Genomic DNA, 20714 nt, shown 5'->3' with positions numbered 1-20714 from the left:
ACACACACGCTAACGTACACACATGTACTCACATATATGCACATATACACGCACACGTGCGCACACATGGGCGACGTCACTTCCCCTTTCTAAGGAAATCCACACATGCGCAAAAGACCACTGGAAACGACTATAAAAGCAAGAGACAAGCTGTTTTCAGCCTTTTCAGACCAGCCTCCTAGCTGGACGGTCTATGGACAGACAGCATGCCTTTTCAGCATGCACGCGCACCTCACGCCACTTGCTACTATGTGGGGCAAAAAGCTAACAAACAGTACGTACACTTTATACGCTTTCTATCTCCATAACCTGGATTGACTTTCTCACTATCTCCCCTTCGGCTTTGGTCCATCAACACAGACATGTGCGCGACTCTCTACTGAGCTTAACCCTCTCTTTCTACAGGCCGGCTTGTCACTTAGCGTTTCTCCATTGCATTCCCCTTTCCTTCCACGTGCATAGTCGTCAACGGCCGAATGAACACATGTACACCCAAGACTTTCATTTCTCAACAGAAAATAAACGACATGTTCATTTTATTCCAGCATCTGAGTTCTTTGTTTCCTTCATTCAATTAGTTTCATTATTTTTTCTTGTAGTGAGTTAGGGTATTTATATCCTGGTCCGCAACAGGTCCTGTGATGCAGTGGTTAGAGTTCTTAGAAAAATCAATTGTAAAAAGTGATATTCGTCTGAACATTGCGGGTTCAATCCTCATTGTGGGTGACCAAACAATACAATTGCAAATTACTTAAGACCTCTATCCAGCCAAGGCTAATGGAACAAGAGCATGCTAAATCTAAAAAGTTGCTTGCCACCTCCTCCTCCTCCTTCTCAAAGATTGTATCTTAGCTGTTTTTAATTTTTTTGGAGCACAGCCAAATAAAAAATATTATCTGTTACTTTTCAATGTTGGCTACTTTTTCATTTACAAATCTGACTGATAAATCTATCTGATTGTTTCAAGCATACAGTTAAATGGACTTTTGATCACAACCTAACTTTAATCTCTATATAAATAAAATGAACTCATTTTTTCCCCCCGTGTGAGTTTGACCTTAATAGGATTAAAAATCATGACATGATTCAGAATTCTAACGAAAGAACTGACCCATTAAATTATCGCCCCCCCATTAGCCTCCTCCCACTTTTTGTCAAAATATTTGAGACCTTAATTAACCATGCTCTAGTTCATCACCTTACAGATGCTAAACTTCTGACTGACAAACAATATGGATTTAGACGAGCCCGTTCCACAGCAGACATCCTAACTGTAATCTTTGAACGTATATACCATTCACTGGACAAAGCGGGGGAGGGCAGAGTGGTAGATCTTGATATATCTAAGGCTTTTGACAGGGTATGGCATGAGGGTCTCTCCAGGAAAATTAGATCATACGGTATCACTGGTAGAATACTTAACATAATTAAATCCTTCTTAGATAAGAGAAAAATCCAGGTTGTCCTCGATGGTCGTACATCTAAACAATATGATATAAATGCGGGAGTGCTCCAGGGGTCTATCCTTGGACCTCTACTGTTCCTGATATTTATAAATGACCTCCCCAACAAAATTGCCTCTGAGATGGGTATATATGCTGATGACACCACACTCTATAGCAGGCACGACAGGAAAACAAATGAACACATATCTAAAGAAATGGCAGAAACACTAGAGGATGACCTCTAATCTGTAGTGGAATGGGGACAAAAATGGATGGTCACGTTCAATCCGCAAAGACTAAACTAGTTTCATTCAATAATTACAAGAAACCTTCTCTACCAACTATAGCAAAGGCCAGTGACTCCCTGTCTGAGAGTACATCTTTCAAACTCCTTGGCCTAACGTTCACAGGAAACATGAGTTGGAACAATTATATTGAAAACATTGCCAGAGCCGCTGCAAGGAAGGTGGACTCTCTACCATGCTAGAAAACTACTAACACCCGAAAGTATCCTGTAAGGCAACCATTCGTCCATTTATGGAGTATTGCTGTCATATTTGGGCTGGTGCATCGGCTACTAGTCTCTCGCTCCTTGACAAGGTTCAAAAAAGAGTCGCAAATCTGATAGGCCCTGAACTGGCATCTAAGTTTCAGCCTCTGTCCCATCGACGAAACGTTGCATCCCTCTGCCTGTTCTACAAGTATTTTAATGGTGAATGCTCTAATGAACTGCAAGCACTTGTGCTCCTACGACGTGAACACCCTCGACAGACCCAATAGGCTGCAAAATCCCACCCCCACGCTGTAGAGATCCCTAGATGTAAAAGATCTTTCTACTCCAGTAGTTTCTTCCCCAGAACAGCTAGACTTTGGAATTCCATTTCAGGTTCCTGCTTCCCCAACTGTACTGACGTGCAGAAGTTCAAGTGCAACGTGAACCAACATCTTGCTGCCCAAATCCCTACATAGTACCCCAGTAGTTGTTTCCCCTGATAGTAGCCCCCTACACCAAAATGACAATCTGCCTTGTTTGGGGTGAAAATGTAATAAAAAAAATTTTTTTTTTAAATTACATTCAAATGTAATGTCCCCACACTTCAGCACAGGATCTAGGTGTGCTATAGGCTTATTACCCTCACAGTTCCTTGATATTCGTACATTTTTATATTTTTTCCGGTGAGAGTTCACTGCCACAATCGGTTAGAATCAATGGAAGTTGTAAAATCTTTTCTCTCTATTCGATTCATATTCCACCCGCGGCCAATTAACACCGCTGCAGATACGTCCACAGGGGAATATATGAGGAACACCGGTTTGAGTTCTTAGTTGCTTAAAAAATATGGATTGGCATTTTTCCGTCAGGTGAAACGCGACTTTACATTCCAGTTATTCTGTGGGTTACTTGTGCCATTTTATAAATTTCTTTTTTTTTTCCCTTCCTTTGTATTTTTCTCTTTTTGTAGTGGGGTGGGTGTTGCGATTCGATGGATTACTTGAACAAAACGAACTAACATTGGATTCCAGTTTTTACAAGAAACTTTAACAGTCAGTCACCAGCGTTCTTCAAATCTTGCACCAATTAGTCGCTTTAATATTTCATTTACTGTCTTTATACTTCTATTATGTTTGCACTGATTTCATATGTGATACTGGGGGGGGGAGCGGACTTCCTATTTTTGGATTAGTTACTTATTATTTCTATACATTGCATTTCTGAGAGTTTTATAAGCACAATTACTACTACGCTATCGATATTGGAATCAGACGACATTCAAATTGGTTAACAGCGACAACAAAGAAAACAATACAAAAAAAGAAACCAAAACAAACCAACATTAAAAAAATAAAAACCACGGTCATTTTTCTGGTTTTATTTATTCATTTTTTTTTCTTTTTCATTGAAACAAAGAAAAAAGAAAAATAAATAAATAAAATCTAATAAACATATTTTCATTATACATGGTAAGTTTCATTTTTTTGAATTTTGTTTTTCCATTAAAAAAAAAAAAATTAGATTTAAATAAACATATTTGCATTTTACGCAGTAACTTTTTGGGGTTTTTCTTTTTTGTTTTCCTTTTTTTCCTTTGGTATTCTTTCACGTTCGTTTTGTTTTTATTCCTTTTAATTTTATGCGTCATATATTAGCTAAACCAGGGGGGGTCATCTATAAATTATATCTATAAATATAAAAGCGGTTTTGCTTTGTTTTGGTTTTTCCAATTTTTTTATAACATTGTGTTTTTTTATAATATTAAAACAGCCCCCCCCTCCTACGTACACACGTACAAACATCCGGCCAACGCCGGGTACCCCCCCCCCAGTTATAATATAATTTGAAAATGTTGAAGTTGATTGTAAGAGTTATTATGTATTCGACTTGGCCAAATATGAGTAAATAAAAAATTACAATCAATTGTATTTGAAAATGGTTGCTAATCCCAAGCTTACGATAGTAAGAAAAATAAAGGAAAAAAAAGACATACCTTACCACTAAACCTAAGTCAGAGTGAGGTGCGAGTCGGTTTGTGGTAGGATAAGTCATGTTTTTATAATCTATTTTTCTAAGAAATGAAACATTAACAACACGAGTTAGCCATATTAGATTTTGAATGAACCTGAAAACCTGAATCTCATACTGAAATAAAAAAATTTAAAAAGTTCTAGAACTTAAAAAAAATGCAGGTTGGTAAAAAAAAAAAAATATATATTTTCTTGTGTTTGGTATATATATATATATATATATATATATATATATATATATATATATATATGATTTTGCATTTGTTAATTATTTGGCATAAATACTTAAAAATGGATAGCTCTTTAACTCTTCTATTATAAAGCAATGGACATGTTTGTACAGTGGCTACTATAATATTATCAACTACTGGTTGCTTAAATAGTTTAAGCGATGATATAATCATCACAAAATACTGCAAAACCTTTGACTTTTGTACTTACATACTAAGACATCATACAAATTAACTTTCTCATGTGATAGTTTTAGATAATCAATTATCTTCTGATTAGATTTCATTAGAGAAAGGTTAATTGCTTACCATAAAATGTTTCTTCTAAATACAATGTGAAAATAATAACAGAGACATGTCAAGTACAAAGGAAATAGCAAAGAAATTTAGAGATGAGAATCTGATTTCCACAGCGAACAAACAAAAAAAAGAAATGTGTACTGTTGTTCTGCATAACACTTCAGTTGTTTTTGTTTTCTTGTCTTAAAAAAACTTTGTTACAAAAGATTGCACTTGAATCTGTTGCAGTCGTGCATAAATAACAAAGACTTGACATTTTGACTTATGAGATGTAAAGAATTTGAGTGAAAAGAAAAATATCATGGACACAAATTAACAATGATCACAAAAAAAGATTGTGGCGAATTATAAAAGGCATATATAAATCGAACGATTATTTAATTTCAATTTTAAAAGACAACAAAAACAAAAATGACATTTTATAAAAATTACTTTTTAAATATATGTGGTTTGCATTTGACCAATCAATGAATTTCGTGCTTAAAAAGAATTATCAAAAATATGTGACTAAATGTGTCTGTGGTGGGAGAAGAAGATTCTACATTCGGATTATTTCATGTGATTTTAGTTGACTACTTGAATGCACGTAGAGTCAATAAGTGGTGGTTTATAGTGATGATGTGTAAAGGTTAGATATTTGTAAAATGAGTTTATGGACGCATTTCCAAGAATTTGTTAGATTTTTCTTGAAAAAAAAAAAAAAAAAAAAAAAAAAAAAAATGTATTCTGATGCATTCTTTTTTTTATTCTTCCTCTTTTTCCCCCCAAATAAGGCTTTAATGGGCATGTTTATTTAAAATCAAATTACTATCCATTATAGAAGACATTGAAAAGTTGGGCTCTCTCTATCAAGCTAGAAAACTTCTCATACCTGCCAACATCTTATATCTCTACAAAATCACCATTCACTCATGCATGGAGTATTGTTGTCACATCTGGGTTGCTGTCTCAACAACTAGACTGCTTCTTCTTGGGTCCAAAAAAAGAGTCGCTAATTTAATAGATCCCACACTAGCTACTAAGCTCCAGCCTCATTGCTGCAATGTTCTATTGTGACCCCACATGGCTCCCATCGACAGGCCACCAACCCCAGACATTGTGTGTGCCATGGATTTTTCGTTCATCTTCTTATGGCCATATCATCATCTTGTTCACTGGTGACAGTAGATAGGGACGCACGTGGATCCACAAGTACAAAAATAAAATAAAACAAACACAAGAAAAACAGACGATACTTTACATACATATCGGTTGGAATCTGGGTGTGTGTGAAACTGCCCTCTACATGCTGAGGTCCACATTTATATCTATTGTCAAGGCCGTCTTCGTTGGTTAGTTGATTAATTCGTTTATGGCTTTTGATCTTTAATTCATTTATTTAGATTTGTTTTCAGTGGCGTTCAAACTCCAACTGCCCACTTCGGAGTTCAGGCCTCAACTGATTAAGCATCTGACTGACCCCCCCCCCAACGTCAAGTGCCATTCCTATTGTCCAATCCTAAGTTCATTGTCTATCATCACACCCTAATTTAAACCTACCCTTATTTCTCTTTGCGTTAAAAACAAATTTCTATCCACAAGTTTTTTTGTTTTTTTTTATTACTCGCTAAATCTAGTTCTTTTTCTTTTGCCATTTATCCTTCGTTATTTTCCTACCTCTCCAGCACTCAACAACCTAGGTCGAACATAGTGCAGGGCTCTACATTGCGAGTGAAACAGTCGCATTTGCGAGTGATTTTTCAAAGTGGCAACTAGAAATAATGAAATGCTTATGTTTTGGCGATTGTATTTCTTTCACTAACAATCTTCCTGGGCTCACTACTGAGTGAAAAATATCTTTCAACTTTGTTCATTTTATATAAAAAAGTTGTTTTTCAATGAAGGCTGTTTAAAAAATATCTGAACAAATTAGAATGTTTATATCTTCAAGTATCAACATAAAATTTGTATATTTAGAAGTACACTTATTAAAAAAAAAAACACGCACAGGAAAATTTTTATGATGTACATACTCGTCGCAGAACAAAAATGTCACATTCTAAAAGTCATGTGGGTTTGGCTAGTAACTTTTCTATTTGGCTAGTAAACAGAAATATTTAGTTGTCAAAGGTTAACTAAAGATAAATTTGTCCGTAGAGCCCTAGTAGTGTTACATTAGCCCTGTGCTTGTTTTACAAGTACTTTAATAGAATGTACTCCAATTAATTTGCCACACTGACAAACCCGACAGTCAACAAAATCACACTCCTTCAATGTAGAAATCCCTAGGCGTTGGAAGGCCTTCTCCTCTAAGCTATTAAGCTTCTTTCTTCAAATTGCTAGCCTGTGGAATACCTTCCCTGCTTCTCTGATTGTACTAATATGCAAAAATTTAAATATAACATGAACAAATATCTTGTTGCACAACTCCTCACTTAGGAAGCTCCTTTATAAATATGGCCTCTAATTCACAGTAGCTCCTTATATATTGGTGGGAATGTGACTTGTTTGGGGTGAATAAAAAAAAAAAAAAATTGACAAATTATTAAAAACATTAATGCGTTCAATTGTCTTTTCTTGTTCTGGATTAGGGTCTTCCCTTTTTTTTTTTTTTTTTTTTTTTTTATTGTTGAGCTACCACTTATCAAGACCAAGAGCGATTTAAGAATAAGGGTCAATGAGATGGAAAGATTGTGAGCCAAAGATAAGAAGCAATCAATGATATGAACTAGCTTTGGAATCTATTTGATATTGGATTTGAAAACAACTGCAGTAATCTGCAGGGAAGCAATTTCATGGTAATGTGTTCCACAGGTGAGAAACCCTTGCAAAGTTCCGTCTTTGGAGATTCTGCCTGATGTTAGACGAGTTTTTAAATTTCAGTTACTTCTTCCCTTTTATGAATAAAAATTGTTGCAACCTTGATATTCAACCTCAATCGCAAAATTTTACCTTTTTGAAAGATAAATTGTGAATTATGATTCTAATACTTAAATAGAACAATGCACTCATATCTTCCCATCATTTTCAGATAGAGCCTCTCTCAACCTTGTTAAGATTCGTTTTAATAAGACAAAGATGTATTTAGTAAAAGAAAACTAGTCGATTATCTGGTTCACCAAATCTGCTCAGCATTTTAAGCCAGCCACAATAAACATATACTTATTACAGCATCACAAAAGATGACTGCAGCATGTTTGTATATAAAATACAAAGTAGCAACATCCCATACCAGTGACCCGGTAAATCTTACCCACTTGGTTTTGACCTCTGACTTAATTATTTGAGGGCTTCTAGATTATAAAAGTTTTAAACCATGATAAATAGACTATCACAGATGTGCGTGTTGTGTTGACAAACAACTGAGCAAATTCTCAGAGAGTGTACTCTCACCAAATGGGCACATAGGATGAAGAGATTCAGAATCAATTATATTTGACTTGCTCTTTTGTTGTGAATTTGATTTTGAAGTTTGGAATAGTTTCATTCTAAGCTAATTCACAGATTCTTAAAAGAAATTAAATTGTCTGATAAATTATGTGAAAATGAACTGATTGATGATTATGCATCAACACTACTAAGACGAAAGAAGATTACTTGAACATGATTTACAAACATACAAAACTGAAACATCGAAAGAGTGGGAGAAAAAGGAGGAGAAAGGGAAAATGGAGGGAAAGAGAATCTCCATAAGTCATGGAAAGTGTATGTCAATACAGAAGTGTCTCACTTGTATTTCTAAAATGGTGCAAATTCGAACCAATACAGATTGGTGGGAGGTGGAGGACCAACTTTAGTGTTGTTGTGTGCAATGCCAAGGATTCCCATGCATGCCGCAGCAGCTAGAGGTTAGTACTGACCTTCAGGGGACGGCCCAGGCTTGTTGGCCGACGGGGAGATTTTTTTGTATTTTTCAAAAAAAATTTTTTCTGATCCAACTTCAAAATAGAATAAAAAATCTATTAGGAAAGAAAGAAAGAAGTCAAGTATTTTGGTTGTAAATCCAACCTACCATATTTAAAAAAAAAATTTTTAAGATGAAAATTTTAGAGAATATATTTTTAGGGGTAAACCATTTTTAAATTCCCTTTATTTTTTTTTTTAAATATACTTTTGTTTGTTTTATGATATATTCACATAACACACCATAAAAGTTAAACGACAATATTTTAAATAAAAAAACTGTAATAAATTAAATTCAAAAATAGAATTTATTTAATTTTAGTTTTAATGCAAAAAAATATTTCCATCAAACTTTTTACAGTATATCAACATAGACAATTTTAGTAAATATATTGTAAATACAAATAAAAATGACACTGCTTACAAGTTTAGAATGATCATGGTAGAAATAGTTAAATAGTATGATGAATAAACATGAAATAAGAAAACTCTTAATTGTTGCAAAAGTATAGATGTTATGAATGTTAAAAATTCAGTCCAAGGAAGCAACAAAAAGTGATAAACAAAAAAAAAAAAGAAAAAAAAAATACATGGAAATCAACAAAACAGAAACTGTGAAACACAAGATTGTTGACAAGTTCACAGAATGACACACACAGATGATGAGGGGGTCACCTACTTCCTACTTGGTATAAACACGCTCTTCAAACTAAACATTAAACTATAAAAAAAAAAAAAAATTAATTAAAAAAGAAAATAAAAACTCTGAAAAACAAATAAAAAGAAAAGTAAATATACCTGTTGTGAATACTGTGGTGGATTATCAGATTGCAAACTTCTGTACTGGCCTGACAAGTTGCGTGTGTGGGACTTTTTGGTGGCTGGAGGTGGTGGTAGCTGTCCAGTTGGTTGTGACAACGCAGGGGGAGCTGCCGTGCGACATATCGTTGGAGTGGCATTGCTGTTGTTAGTCACTGGACACACACTGCATGTACAAAAGAGATAAAGAGAACATAGTTATTAAAAGAGACTTACAGTTTTCTGACTAAATCTTCAATTGTATAAAACACAATGTAATATTATTGAATTTAGTAACTAGAACTTATAAAAAACAGCAAAAAAAAAAAATTGCAATAATATATCAGATTAAAATGACTAAAATTTATATTAGAAATTAGTACATTATTTTTAAACATTAATATTTCTTCATTATGAAGACATATTTCAACATCAATATTTTTTTTATTATGAATACATTTTCAACATTAATATTTCTTCATGAATCCATTATTTTTCAACATTAATATTTCTTTATTATGAAGACTTTATTTTTAGCATTAATATTTCCTCATCATGCATACATTTTATTAGCTGTAACATTTCTTCATTATTTTATCAATAAAATCAAAACCACAATGAAGTGATCTGTAGATGTGTCTTTCTGTCCATCTGATCACTACCAGACATAATGTAACAGGTGATTAAATGCAGATAAAACTAAAAATCTAAAAGTTTGAAAACAGAGTTCAGTTCCTGCTCAAGGTAGTATATTTTCAGCATTTTTATCACACCGGCAAATAAATTTCATTAAATAATACCAGAACAAACTTGTGATGGAAATTTTTCGTTTTAAGTAAAAACAATATTACATACTTAACTGTCATGTCGAAAATAGTAATCTATCCAAAAATTATAAAAATTCATTGAATAAGAACAACTGCTATTGTGTTTTTAGTATTAAAAAAAAAAAAAAAAAATCACTATAGACAACAAATATTGCAGCCATGAACAAGTAATTTAAAATATTCCTTTTGGAGTTATGTCCCCTGTGTTTAGCCTCCTATTGTCTACTTATAACAATAAAGAAAAATGTGATTTTACCAAATTTTCCGTAAAAATTACTTTTACCTATAAATTTCTACTTGGTGATTTTTCGTAATTTTTAGATATATTACTATTTTCAGCATGACAATTTAGTCCGTAAAACTGTTTTTTAGCTAAAATACCATATTTTTAAAAATTGACCTGTCGACTGTACCTTATCAAGCACTGAAATCTTAATTCATAATTGTATCCCTAATACTACCTGTACTGAAAATTGAACCTTCAACCTCAAGAAAACCGTCATTTAGAACGGATTATTATTTAGCACTTTAAACTATTATGCCATGGGTTCATGCTGTTAATTGTAGTTTAATTTTTAAGGGTGTTATCTTTTATGTAATTTTTCTAAGAAAGTCACTTAATCAGCGCGATGATTAACAGTTATTTTTCTTTGCTTCACTGGTTTATGCCTTCATTTCAATAATGAGATGATCAACTTTTGTGACACAATCATTCTCTTATTTAAGGAGAAAACTATTGAAATTAAAGTTCTATGATTTATTTTCAACAGTTAACACCTTAAAACCGTATAATGAAAGGTTTCATGAAAAATTAAAGAATAAAGCTTTGAATATTCGTTCGGAGGGCAAAACGGCCGAAACGTGACAATAACAACCAAGATGAGGAAGTCAGTCCGACAAACTCAATCAATGAAAACAACTCATCTCAAAAATACAGACAATTACTATATTCGTTCTCTTCTAATTCTTTAACCCACTTACACTTATTTTAATATGCTTGGGGGGGGGGGTACATAAACAACATAAAGCAACACCCCCCCCTTCCACAGCTAGCAACTGTGGATGATATAGTAAAAGAAACAATATCTTGATTCTTTGATGGTTGAAATTATTTTTCAGGAATTGTAAAACAGTTTGTGCAAAAACCTACAGAATTGATTCAAATACCTAGTCTTCAAAAACAAAAATCATTGCTGTTTAACAAGTGTCTATTATGACACATTCAACTCATGTCTATCTATTCAAAAGTTTCTTGAGTAACCGTTGGGCCCAACTCTTTTCCTGATCTACATTAATGATCTTCCAAATCACATCCTTACATCATTTGTAGACATTTATGCTGACGACACTACCATTTATGGTAGCACATCTAAGACAGTAAACGACCAAGTTCTCTCCAATTCTCTCTCCTCTGATCTTGAGCACGTAGTACAATGGGGTAAGGAGTGGATGGTTACTTTTAATGCATCTAAAACCAAGCTTCTCTCTTTACATCATCAACATTCTGATCCACATCTGGCATCAATTGAAATGAATGGCTCTCGTCTTCAGGAGGCCTCAAGTTTTGACAAGCTTCTTGGCTTGACCATTACTCCTGATCTTAAATGGAACACGTACATCAAATCTGTTGCCAAGGCCGCTAGAAAAATGGTGGGATCCTTCTATCGATCCAGTAGATATCTCACTGCTGATGCAATTCTCTATCTATATAAGAGCCAGGTACGTCCAAGGATGGAATATTGTTGCCACATCTGGGCAGGAGCTGCTAGAAAGGACTTGTCCTGCCTTGATAGAGTTCAAAATAGACTTCGTAGCCTCGTAGGAGATGTCCTTTTCTCTTCCTTGCAACCTCTATCTCACAGAAGAGATGTTGCGAGTTTGTCTCTGATGTATCGTTATTTTCATGGAAAGTGTTCGACTGAGCTTCAATCTATGGTCCCCCCTCGCCAAACTTTCACAAGAAACACTCGTCTAGCTGTACACACTATCAATAATTCCCCCCACTCTTTATCTGTGCCTAAACCTAAACATAGATTCCATGAACAAAGCTTCTTTCTTAGAACTGCACGCCTGTGGAATTGTTTTCCGTTTTCCTGCTTTCCGGCTGACTACAATATGGTTGTCTTCAAGTCTAACGTAAATAAGTTCTTGATGAACCGTTCCATATAAGTTATCAAATTTACCAAATTTTCATTACTAATGATTACTATATTGTCCAATTTCTACTGTACACTCTTTAACCCTTATCCTTGAGTGGCCTCTTGGCCTTGATAATGTGGTGATGCCTATGTAAAAAAAAAAATGGCTTATGGCTTATGAAATTGCCTATGCCAAGTTTGAATCCTATTGGATCAAGGACTTACTGACTAAAAGAAAAATGATGGCTGATGAAAGATGCTTTAAACAAAAAAATTATCACTTAAAAACAATTTTTTTAAACATTTATTTAAATCATCATTCAGTTTTGGCATTAAAGGTGCTGTAAGTGTCACAGACTCCAGGGTGAGAAATACCAAATGCTAGCTCACTAATCCAGCAGGTTGATATCAATTATGTTGCATGCAGTTATATCATTTCTTAGACATTCGATTCAGGTCTACCATGCTTCCTAGCATCTGGGATAGCCAGATTTGATTATTTGGTTGTTTTTTTATGACACATCAACTCTTTTCATGTTAGTTAAAGCTGAATCTGATCATTTTAGAAAAAGTCTATGATTTAAGTTCTTTATGCCTTTAAATATTGATTCACTGTGTTTGGTGTGGTTGTAAAGAAAAATTGTTTTTGTTTTTGGCTTTGCAGAACAGAGTTTTGCAAAGAGAAAGGGGGAAAAAAAAAAAACAATAACATCAATGTTTGGTGCATTTTAGGTCAGGATGCCAGTATTTTCAGACAGCCTTATCTGGTAGCATCAGATGAGGCATCCAGGTATGTTATGGAGATGTAAAAGCTGGCATGCTGTATATGGCCAAACCATCAGATATGCTGAGTGGTATCGATAATCGCACCAATGCCATATTTCTGATGAAACCTGTTTGATAGGATTCTTTCCACTAATTTGTAGTCAAACGTCCACATGATCATTGCATGGCTATTATGTCAAAACCATTGCATATCAGAAGTGTTTGGGGCATATAACTCACCATGCAAGATGACAGCATGAGCCGATAATACTTTGTCCTGAATCTTGGAAGGAAATGAGCCAAGCTGTAAGGATTGAAAGCAACTTCCTGAAACTTCTCGAAGCAACACTACAGCAAGCAGTGATAACACGTTTGCAACCACCACCACCAACAACATTTCACTTAAGTCGTAGAAGGTAGCTTTAACATCAAGTGGAGTACTATCTACATCGACTATTGATTGGATGGACAACACCCTGAATGGATGGTTGAAAATGTGACAGTAAATAAATGAGATTTTAAAAAATTTAACTTTGCTAAAAGAAAACAGAATTAAAATGAGATTTTTCCTTCAGCATCACTTTACCATAAAACTTGTCGATTCCATTCTTTTTTGTTTGTTACATAAGTTTTGTACAGCATTTTGGGCTAAGCAAAGAATAAGTGACATTAATGGAAACAGTGGAATCATACAAATTTTACCGCGATGTGTTTATAAAGATTATCAGAAATTTTATTTCTCATAAGTGTGTAGACATAACATTTCAAAAATAGCAAAGAAAATGGAGGTTATCAGTCAGAAAGCAGATAATAAAATTGTTAGTATATGATACTATGACCATGTGCATGTATAGCCAAGAATGTTGATTTGGAAAATGACTGTGATTGGAAGTGCGATAAGTGGACATGCGACAGGAATATCAGACAAATCTTTTAAACTCTCTAGACATGACGGCGTCTGACAGTTGGTGGTCAGCTCCCATGTGATCAGTTGAAAGCTGCTGAGAAAACACACGGAAGTAATTTGCGCTGATCAACTTGGGATGACTGAAACAAAAACTGGGTACTTAGGATTTACGATCAAAACTAAATATATTTAATAGTCAGAATTTGGCTTAAAGCATATTGATGTAAACATAAACAAGGAAAACTCAGCAGAGACTTCGACCAAACAACAATGACAAATTATCTAGCTGATACACTGGAACTCAAGATGTGGACGCTAGCATTTGGGGGTCCTTTTCTGTAACAATATCACACACACACACACACACACATACAGAGCACAACTGACTTATACACAACATATCAGAGTTTGTGTTTTTTTCTTTGTGAGTTTCATTACTTTTGATTTTTTGTATATTTGTAGGCCAGAGTATGCACCCTCAGTGGTTCCCAAGGCAGAAGACAACATGGCCAGAAATGAGAATATTAAAATTAAAAGAAAACCACAAAATATTCAGGTTTAAAATTAAAAAAAAAAATCTCTTGATATTTAGATTAAGAATAAAGTGTAGTATCTATTCTGATATGACACGTCTCTCTAAACTGAGGCGATTTTAATATTTGTCTCAATCCAGAGTGTTCCTTTTTTGGGAACTGGATTTTCCTCAAATTTAAAAACTAATCACTTCTCTCATCAGAAGGCAAGTAAATAGAGACAAGCAATGACTGAATAACTTTCTTTACTTCTTGGATTCCATGATTCAAAATAGAGTGACAAGTGAAAAAAAGTCATTAACATAAGAGGACAAAGCGATTATTATATTGTGATTATTATCTATATATTATTACGCTTGTCGCTTCAACCGTTATCATGCTGACCATGACTTAAAAGGAAAGTAGAATATTTCAAATGGCTAATAAACATTTGAGCTTAATGAAACAAAAATGCATTTGTGTTGTATTGGTGTCGCTGTAAAGGAAAAACCTAGCCACATTCTGTTTGGGTGATGAAAACCCTAGCTACATCCTGATTGGATAAAAGAAATCTTGCTTACCAATGAAAACTAAAAGAAAAACATGGCGATTTTAAATTTCTGTTCAAATATATCTCCTGGTTTAAATATTTAAATAATGTACGTATTAACGTTTATTGATAAAAACTTATAGAAAGAAATATAGAAATAAAACTCAAATTGTTTATATGAGGATTCTATAGTGTAAATTTTAATTGAACGTGATAGATTCTTTTTAATACAAAGTGTGCTATTTTTTATCAGATTTTCAAGTTAAATTCAATTTTTACGGCATCTTTTGTTTATCAAATTGTTAGGTGAAAGTACAGGCATATTTTTTTTTCAAGTTATATTGATTTCATCAACATGGACTTTAAAGGCTTTTTTCGTAATTTTACTGAAATATTAAAAAAGACAGAATTTCTGGGGCTTGTGCATTTATGTTACAGCAATATTTTTAAAATAGTATTTTCAAATTAAATTCAATTTTTACGATATTTTTATTTATTAAATTGTAAGTTGAAAGTACAGAAAAAAGTTACAAAACACCCTCCCTCACATATTAAGAATGGCTTTCTAAATATTAATGCTATTATTTCAGCGCAGTAACATAAGTGCATAAGTACCAAAATTTGTTATTGTTAACATCTACGATGCTTTATTTTGATAAAAAAGCAAAAATAAACTTGTGCGTTTTTTCTTAGTATTTTAGTCAAATTATTTTTTGTTTACATAAAATAATAATTCTAACTAAGATTTAAAAAATAATGGGTCCATTATATTTTGTGATCATTAATAAATACTGAAAATTTCATTAAAATTGGTTGATTTCCTGAATTTTGGTGAATTATTAAGTTAAGGGGAGGGGGTCAAAATGTATATACATTTTGGGGATTGGCCATTCATTTTGCATGTATCTTAAATTCTTTATGTTAAGAATCTTTTTATAATTAATAACGTAATTATTTCAGCATAGTCTGTATTATGTAAAAATAGTTTTATTATGTAATAATGTAAAATAAAAAAATGTGATACTACTAAAACGAACGAAAAAAAAGAAAAATTTAAAAAAAATCCTATTTAAAAAAATCCAAAATTTATTTCATCAGAATACATTTTAAGTAAACAAGTGGCCTTTTGCTTTTTGCTAGGAACAAAGTGTAGAATCTGTTCTGATATTACACTTCATATTTCTGTTCTCGGTCAGTGGAGGAGAAATCCTTCTAGACTGAGACAATTTATTTTTGCTCCTATCCAGAGTGCCCTGTTTTGGGGACCTGGATTTTCCCCACATTAAAAACCGACCTTGTGTCTAATTTTGCCCTCAAGGGGAGGCAAGTAAATAGAAACAAGTCAGCCATTTCAATATTTTTTTTAATAGTTAAAAAAATATTTACTTTTATCATTAATTTTATTGAGAAACATTATTATATTCACAACATTTAGTTTTAAAAAATTTAGTTCAATTAATAATTTAATGACCAGAGTTAACGATACCACACTAAGTTAACTGTATTGAACACAATGACTGATTTTTGACATTGACACTTTGATTTAAGTTGTTCCCTCTCTTTATTTCATGATGGCCGACGAAAACACTACGACTCGCTTAGTCGTAAAATTTGATTTTTTTATAAAAAAAAAAAAAAAAAATACTTGATCGGTTTATATGATTTTTTAAATATGACATCTTCGTTCTGTAACGATGACGTACAGCATGCAGATTTTTCTGTATTTTCTTTACTTTTAATTGCCGCACTAGGTGCCAATTTGAATAAGCACCCAAAATTCATTTCATTTCAATTTCTTCATAAACAAGTCAGCCATTACATTCACAGCGCTTAGTTTTATAACAATTTAGTTGAGTTACGATACTGTAATTAATAAGTTAATTTGACGGACGTTTAGGAAATTGCCCCCCCCCCCACCTCTAAATTCCAGAATTTAGATTTTTTTTCTTCTTTTTTTCCACGTTAAACTCATCGATTACGAACTTCATTTTAGATTAAAACAAAAAATTTGAAACTTTTTTTTTATGACTTATCATCCGGGATCAGTTTTCAATTATAACTTTCTAGTAAATTGAACACCTACTTTTTAACCATCTCTCTTATGTGACCGGTGAATAGTCTTGTCTAAAAAAAAAAAAAAAAAGGGTTCGGAAGGGAACTTTCTTAATCCTCTCCTCCCAACCCTCCTCTCTCTTACCTATGTAAAAAAATCCTTACACTAAGAAATTGTAAAAAAAAAAAAAAAAAAAAAACCCTTTATTTTTTAAGAATTTGGTAACAAATTGGAATAGCCACTCCAAGAATGGATTTTCCACAAAATAATGTAATACATGATGCACAGATAAAACTTCTTGTGGACATGCCATGTCTATACTGACATATTCAGCTTTCAAAAATGACATATTAGTAATGTTCTATTTTCGCGTCGAAAAAATGTATGACTGAATATTTGGATCAAATGAAATGTTAGACCCGTTGAATTGGCAGATGTTTTTACTCATAACAAAAAAAAAGTGTTTTTATTTTTTATACAATTATAAATATTAAATTTTGTATTTTATTTTTTGAATTGAATATTTTTAAATCTTTTTTCCGATGCTAAAATAGGAAATTCCTGTGATATTCATTTTCAGCATACTCGAACACTTGTAATAGTCATCATTGAGGTGTAAAAAAAGTAAAAATTTACCCTAACCCCTTTTTTAGACAGCGTTGTGTTGAATTTTCATTGAAAAAATTCTAAATTTTTTTTTTTAAGCAATTCTTTTTAGCTTTAAAAGATTAAAGAAGAATTTGCTAACAAATTTTTTAAAATTTGTTATTTCATTTTACTTTTTTGTTCATTTTCTTTGTTTTAAAAATTTTCAACTACTATGGAATTTCCACGGGTTCTGCTACTTATTATTATTGTAATAATATAAAGAAATGACTCACTTGTCTGAAATTGGAGCAGCTTCAGAATCTCCAGTTATCACAGCACTACAGCCTGTTGGGCTTTGTTGACTTTTCCATTTATCTGAAATAAATAATGAGATATCAGTTTGAAGGTTGAATTTAATATGGTTTGATAAATCCTTTCAAGAATTTCAATTTCTCTAGACATATCAAAGGCCTTTGACAAAGTATGGCATAAGGGTCTACTTCACAAGATTTCCAGCTACGGTATAACTGGAAATGTTTTCTCAATCATTAAATCATTTCTCTCTGATAGGCTCATAAGAGTAGTGGTAGATGGACAAAAATCGGAGGCCTGCAATATAAATGCTGGAGTCCCTCAGGGGTCAATCCTGGGCCCAACTCTCTTCCTGATCTACATCAATGACCTCCCTAAACACATACTTAAATCATTCGTTGACATCTATGCTGATGACACGACCATCTACGGCAACACATCAAAGGCTGTAAATGACGAAGTTCTCTCGGATTCTCTCTCCTCTGATCTCGAGCGCGTGGTTCAGTGGGGGAAGATGTGGCTAGTTACCTTTAATGCATCCAAAACCAAACTCCTATCCTTACATCATCAACGCTCTGATCCCCAGCTGGCATCAATTGTGATGGATGGCTCTCGTCTGGGTGAGGCCCCGTGTTTTGACAAGCTTCTGGGTTTGACCTTTACTCCTGATCTGAAATGGAACACGTACATCAAGTCTGTGGCCAAGGTCGCAGGAAAGATGGTGGGATCCTTCTACCGCTCCAGAAGATATCTCACTACTGATGCAATTCTCTATCTATATAAAAGCCAAGTACGGCCAAGGATGGAATACTGTTGCCATATCTGGGCAGGAGCTGCCAAAAACAGCCTATCATGCCTTGACAGAGTACAAAATAGACTTCGTGGTTTAGTGGGGGATGCCCTTTTCTCTACCCTGCAACCCCTCTCCCACAGAAGAGACGTTGCGAGCCTATCCTTATTTTATCGTTATTTTCATGGCAGGTGCTCGTCTGAACTCCAATCTCTGGTCCCCCCTCGCCAATCTTTCACGAAAAACACCCGTCTAGCTGAATCCACTGTGAAAAATTTCCCCCACTCTATATCTGTGCCTAAATCAAAACGCGGATTTCATGAGCAAAGCTTCTTTCTTAGAACTGCACGCCTGTGGAACTCTGTTCCGTCTGCCTGCTTCCCTCCGGACTACAACTTGGATGTCTTTAAGTCTAATGTTAACAAATTCCTAATGAACCGCCCCCCTAATTAAACACTTCATAAAATCTCCTCACTAACGTGATGTACTTACAATAACCCTTATCCCTGAGTGGCTTCCGGGCCTTGATAAGTGGTGATCACTGTGTAAAAAAAAAAAAAAAAAAAAAAACAGCTTTCTCCAATCAACTTGACAATTTTATAAAATCCTTAATTTTCAAATGATAAAAGTACAAAATGAACGAATCATTAAAAACTGAGACACTGAAGTTTGGCTCAGTTGTTTTATGACAAATCAACTCATTTTAGGTTGCTTAATGTCTAAACAATATAAAACAATTCATTGTATGTGATTAATTGAAGACAAAGTGATATTTTATCTAATGCATATACAATGTATAGATATAAATACATATTGGATGTTTATACTATAGATACAATGTATAGATATAAATACATATTGGATGTTTATACTATAGATATAATGTATAGATAAAAATACATATTGGATGTTTATACTATAGATATAATGTATAGATAAAAATACATATTGGATGTTTATACTATAGATATAATGTATAGATATAAATACATATTGGATGTTTATACTATAGATATAATGTATAGATATAAATACATATTGGATGTTTATACTATAGATATAATGTATAGATATAATTACATATTGGATGTTTATACTATAGATACAATGTATAGATATAAAGACATATCGGATGTTTATACTATAGATATAATGTATAGATATAAATACATATTGGATGTTTATACTATAGATATAATGTATAGATATAAAGACATATTGGATGTTTATACTATAGATACAATGTATAGATATAAAGACATATCGGATGTTTATACTATAGATATAATGTATAGATATAATTACATATTGGATGTTTATACTATAGATACAATGTATAGATATAAAGACATATCGGATGTTTATACTATAGATATAATGTATAGATATAAATACATATTGGATGTTTATACTATAGATATAATGTATAGATATAAAGACATATTGGATGTTTATACTATAGATATAATGTATAGATATAAAGACATATTGGATGTTTATACTATAGATATAATGTATAGATATAAAGACATATTGGATGTTTATACTATAGATATAATGTATAGATATAAATACATATTGGATGTTTATACTATAGATACAATGTATAGATATAAATACATATTGGATGTTTATACTATAGATACAATGTATAGATATAGATACATATTGGATGTTTATACTATAGATATAATGTATAGATATAGATACATATTGGATGTTTATACTATAGATATAATGTATAGATATAAATACATATTGGATGTTTATACTATAGATATAATGTATAGATATAAATACATATTGGATGTTTATACTATAGATACAATGTATAGATATAAATACATATTGGATGTTTATACTGTAGATATAATGTATAGATATGAATAAATGATGCATGCTTATGTTTTAAATATGATGTATAGATATGAATACCTTAATATCATGAAATGAATGCATTCGATTTGTAGAAACAAATTTATGTTCAAGAATAAAGATGAAATAACGGAGTAGGGTGGGGGTTACTAATGGAGAAAGTAAAAAATCCTCACTAGTAGATCCAAGCAATAGCAGTTAACAAATACTCAACTCTAA

The 20714-nt window shown here is 32.9% G+C and overlaps 1 protein-coding gene across 19 annotated transcripts in view; it reads right to left on the bottom strand.

Moving 5' to 3' along the window:
- The window catches only part of LOC145285776 (ralBP1-associated Eps domain-containing protein 1-like), a 309459-nt gene that overhangs the window by 95438 nt on the left and 193307 nt on the right, over positions 1-20714 (bottom strand). For all 19 annotated transcript variants that reach the window (XM_080134142.1, XM_080134129.1, XM_080134137.1 and 16 more), the window contains exons 4-5: positions 17812-17893; positions 9179-9365 (exon numbers count right to left, since the gene is read on the bottom strand). In XM_080134142.1, the coding sequence (XP_079990268.1) occupies positions 9179-9365; positions 17812-17893 (269 nt within the window). The remainder of the gene's footprint in view (positions 1-9178; positions 9366-17811; positions 17894-20714) is intronic.

Source organism: Euprymna scolopes, chromosome 10, assembly GCF_053919585.1.
Source record: "Euprymna scolopes isolate OS-2025 chromosome 10, ASM5391958v1, whole genome shotgun sequence".
Taxonomy (NCBI): Eukaryota; Metazoa; Mollusca; class Cephalopoda; order Sepiida; family Sepiolidae; genus Euprymna; species Euprymna scolopes.
The sequence above is the reverse complement of the archived record's forward strand: the minus strand, read 5'-3'. Positions and strand labels throughout refer to the sequence as shown.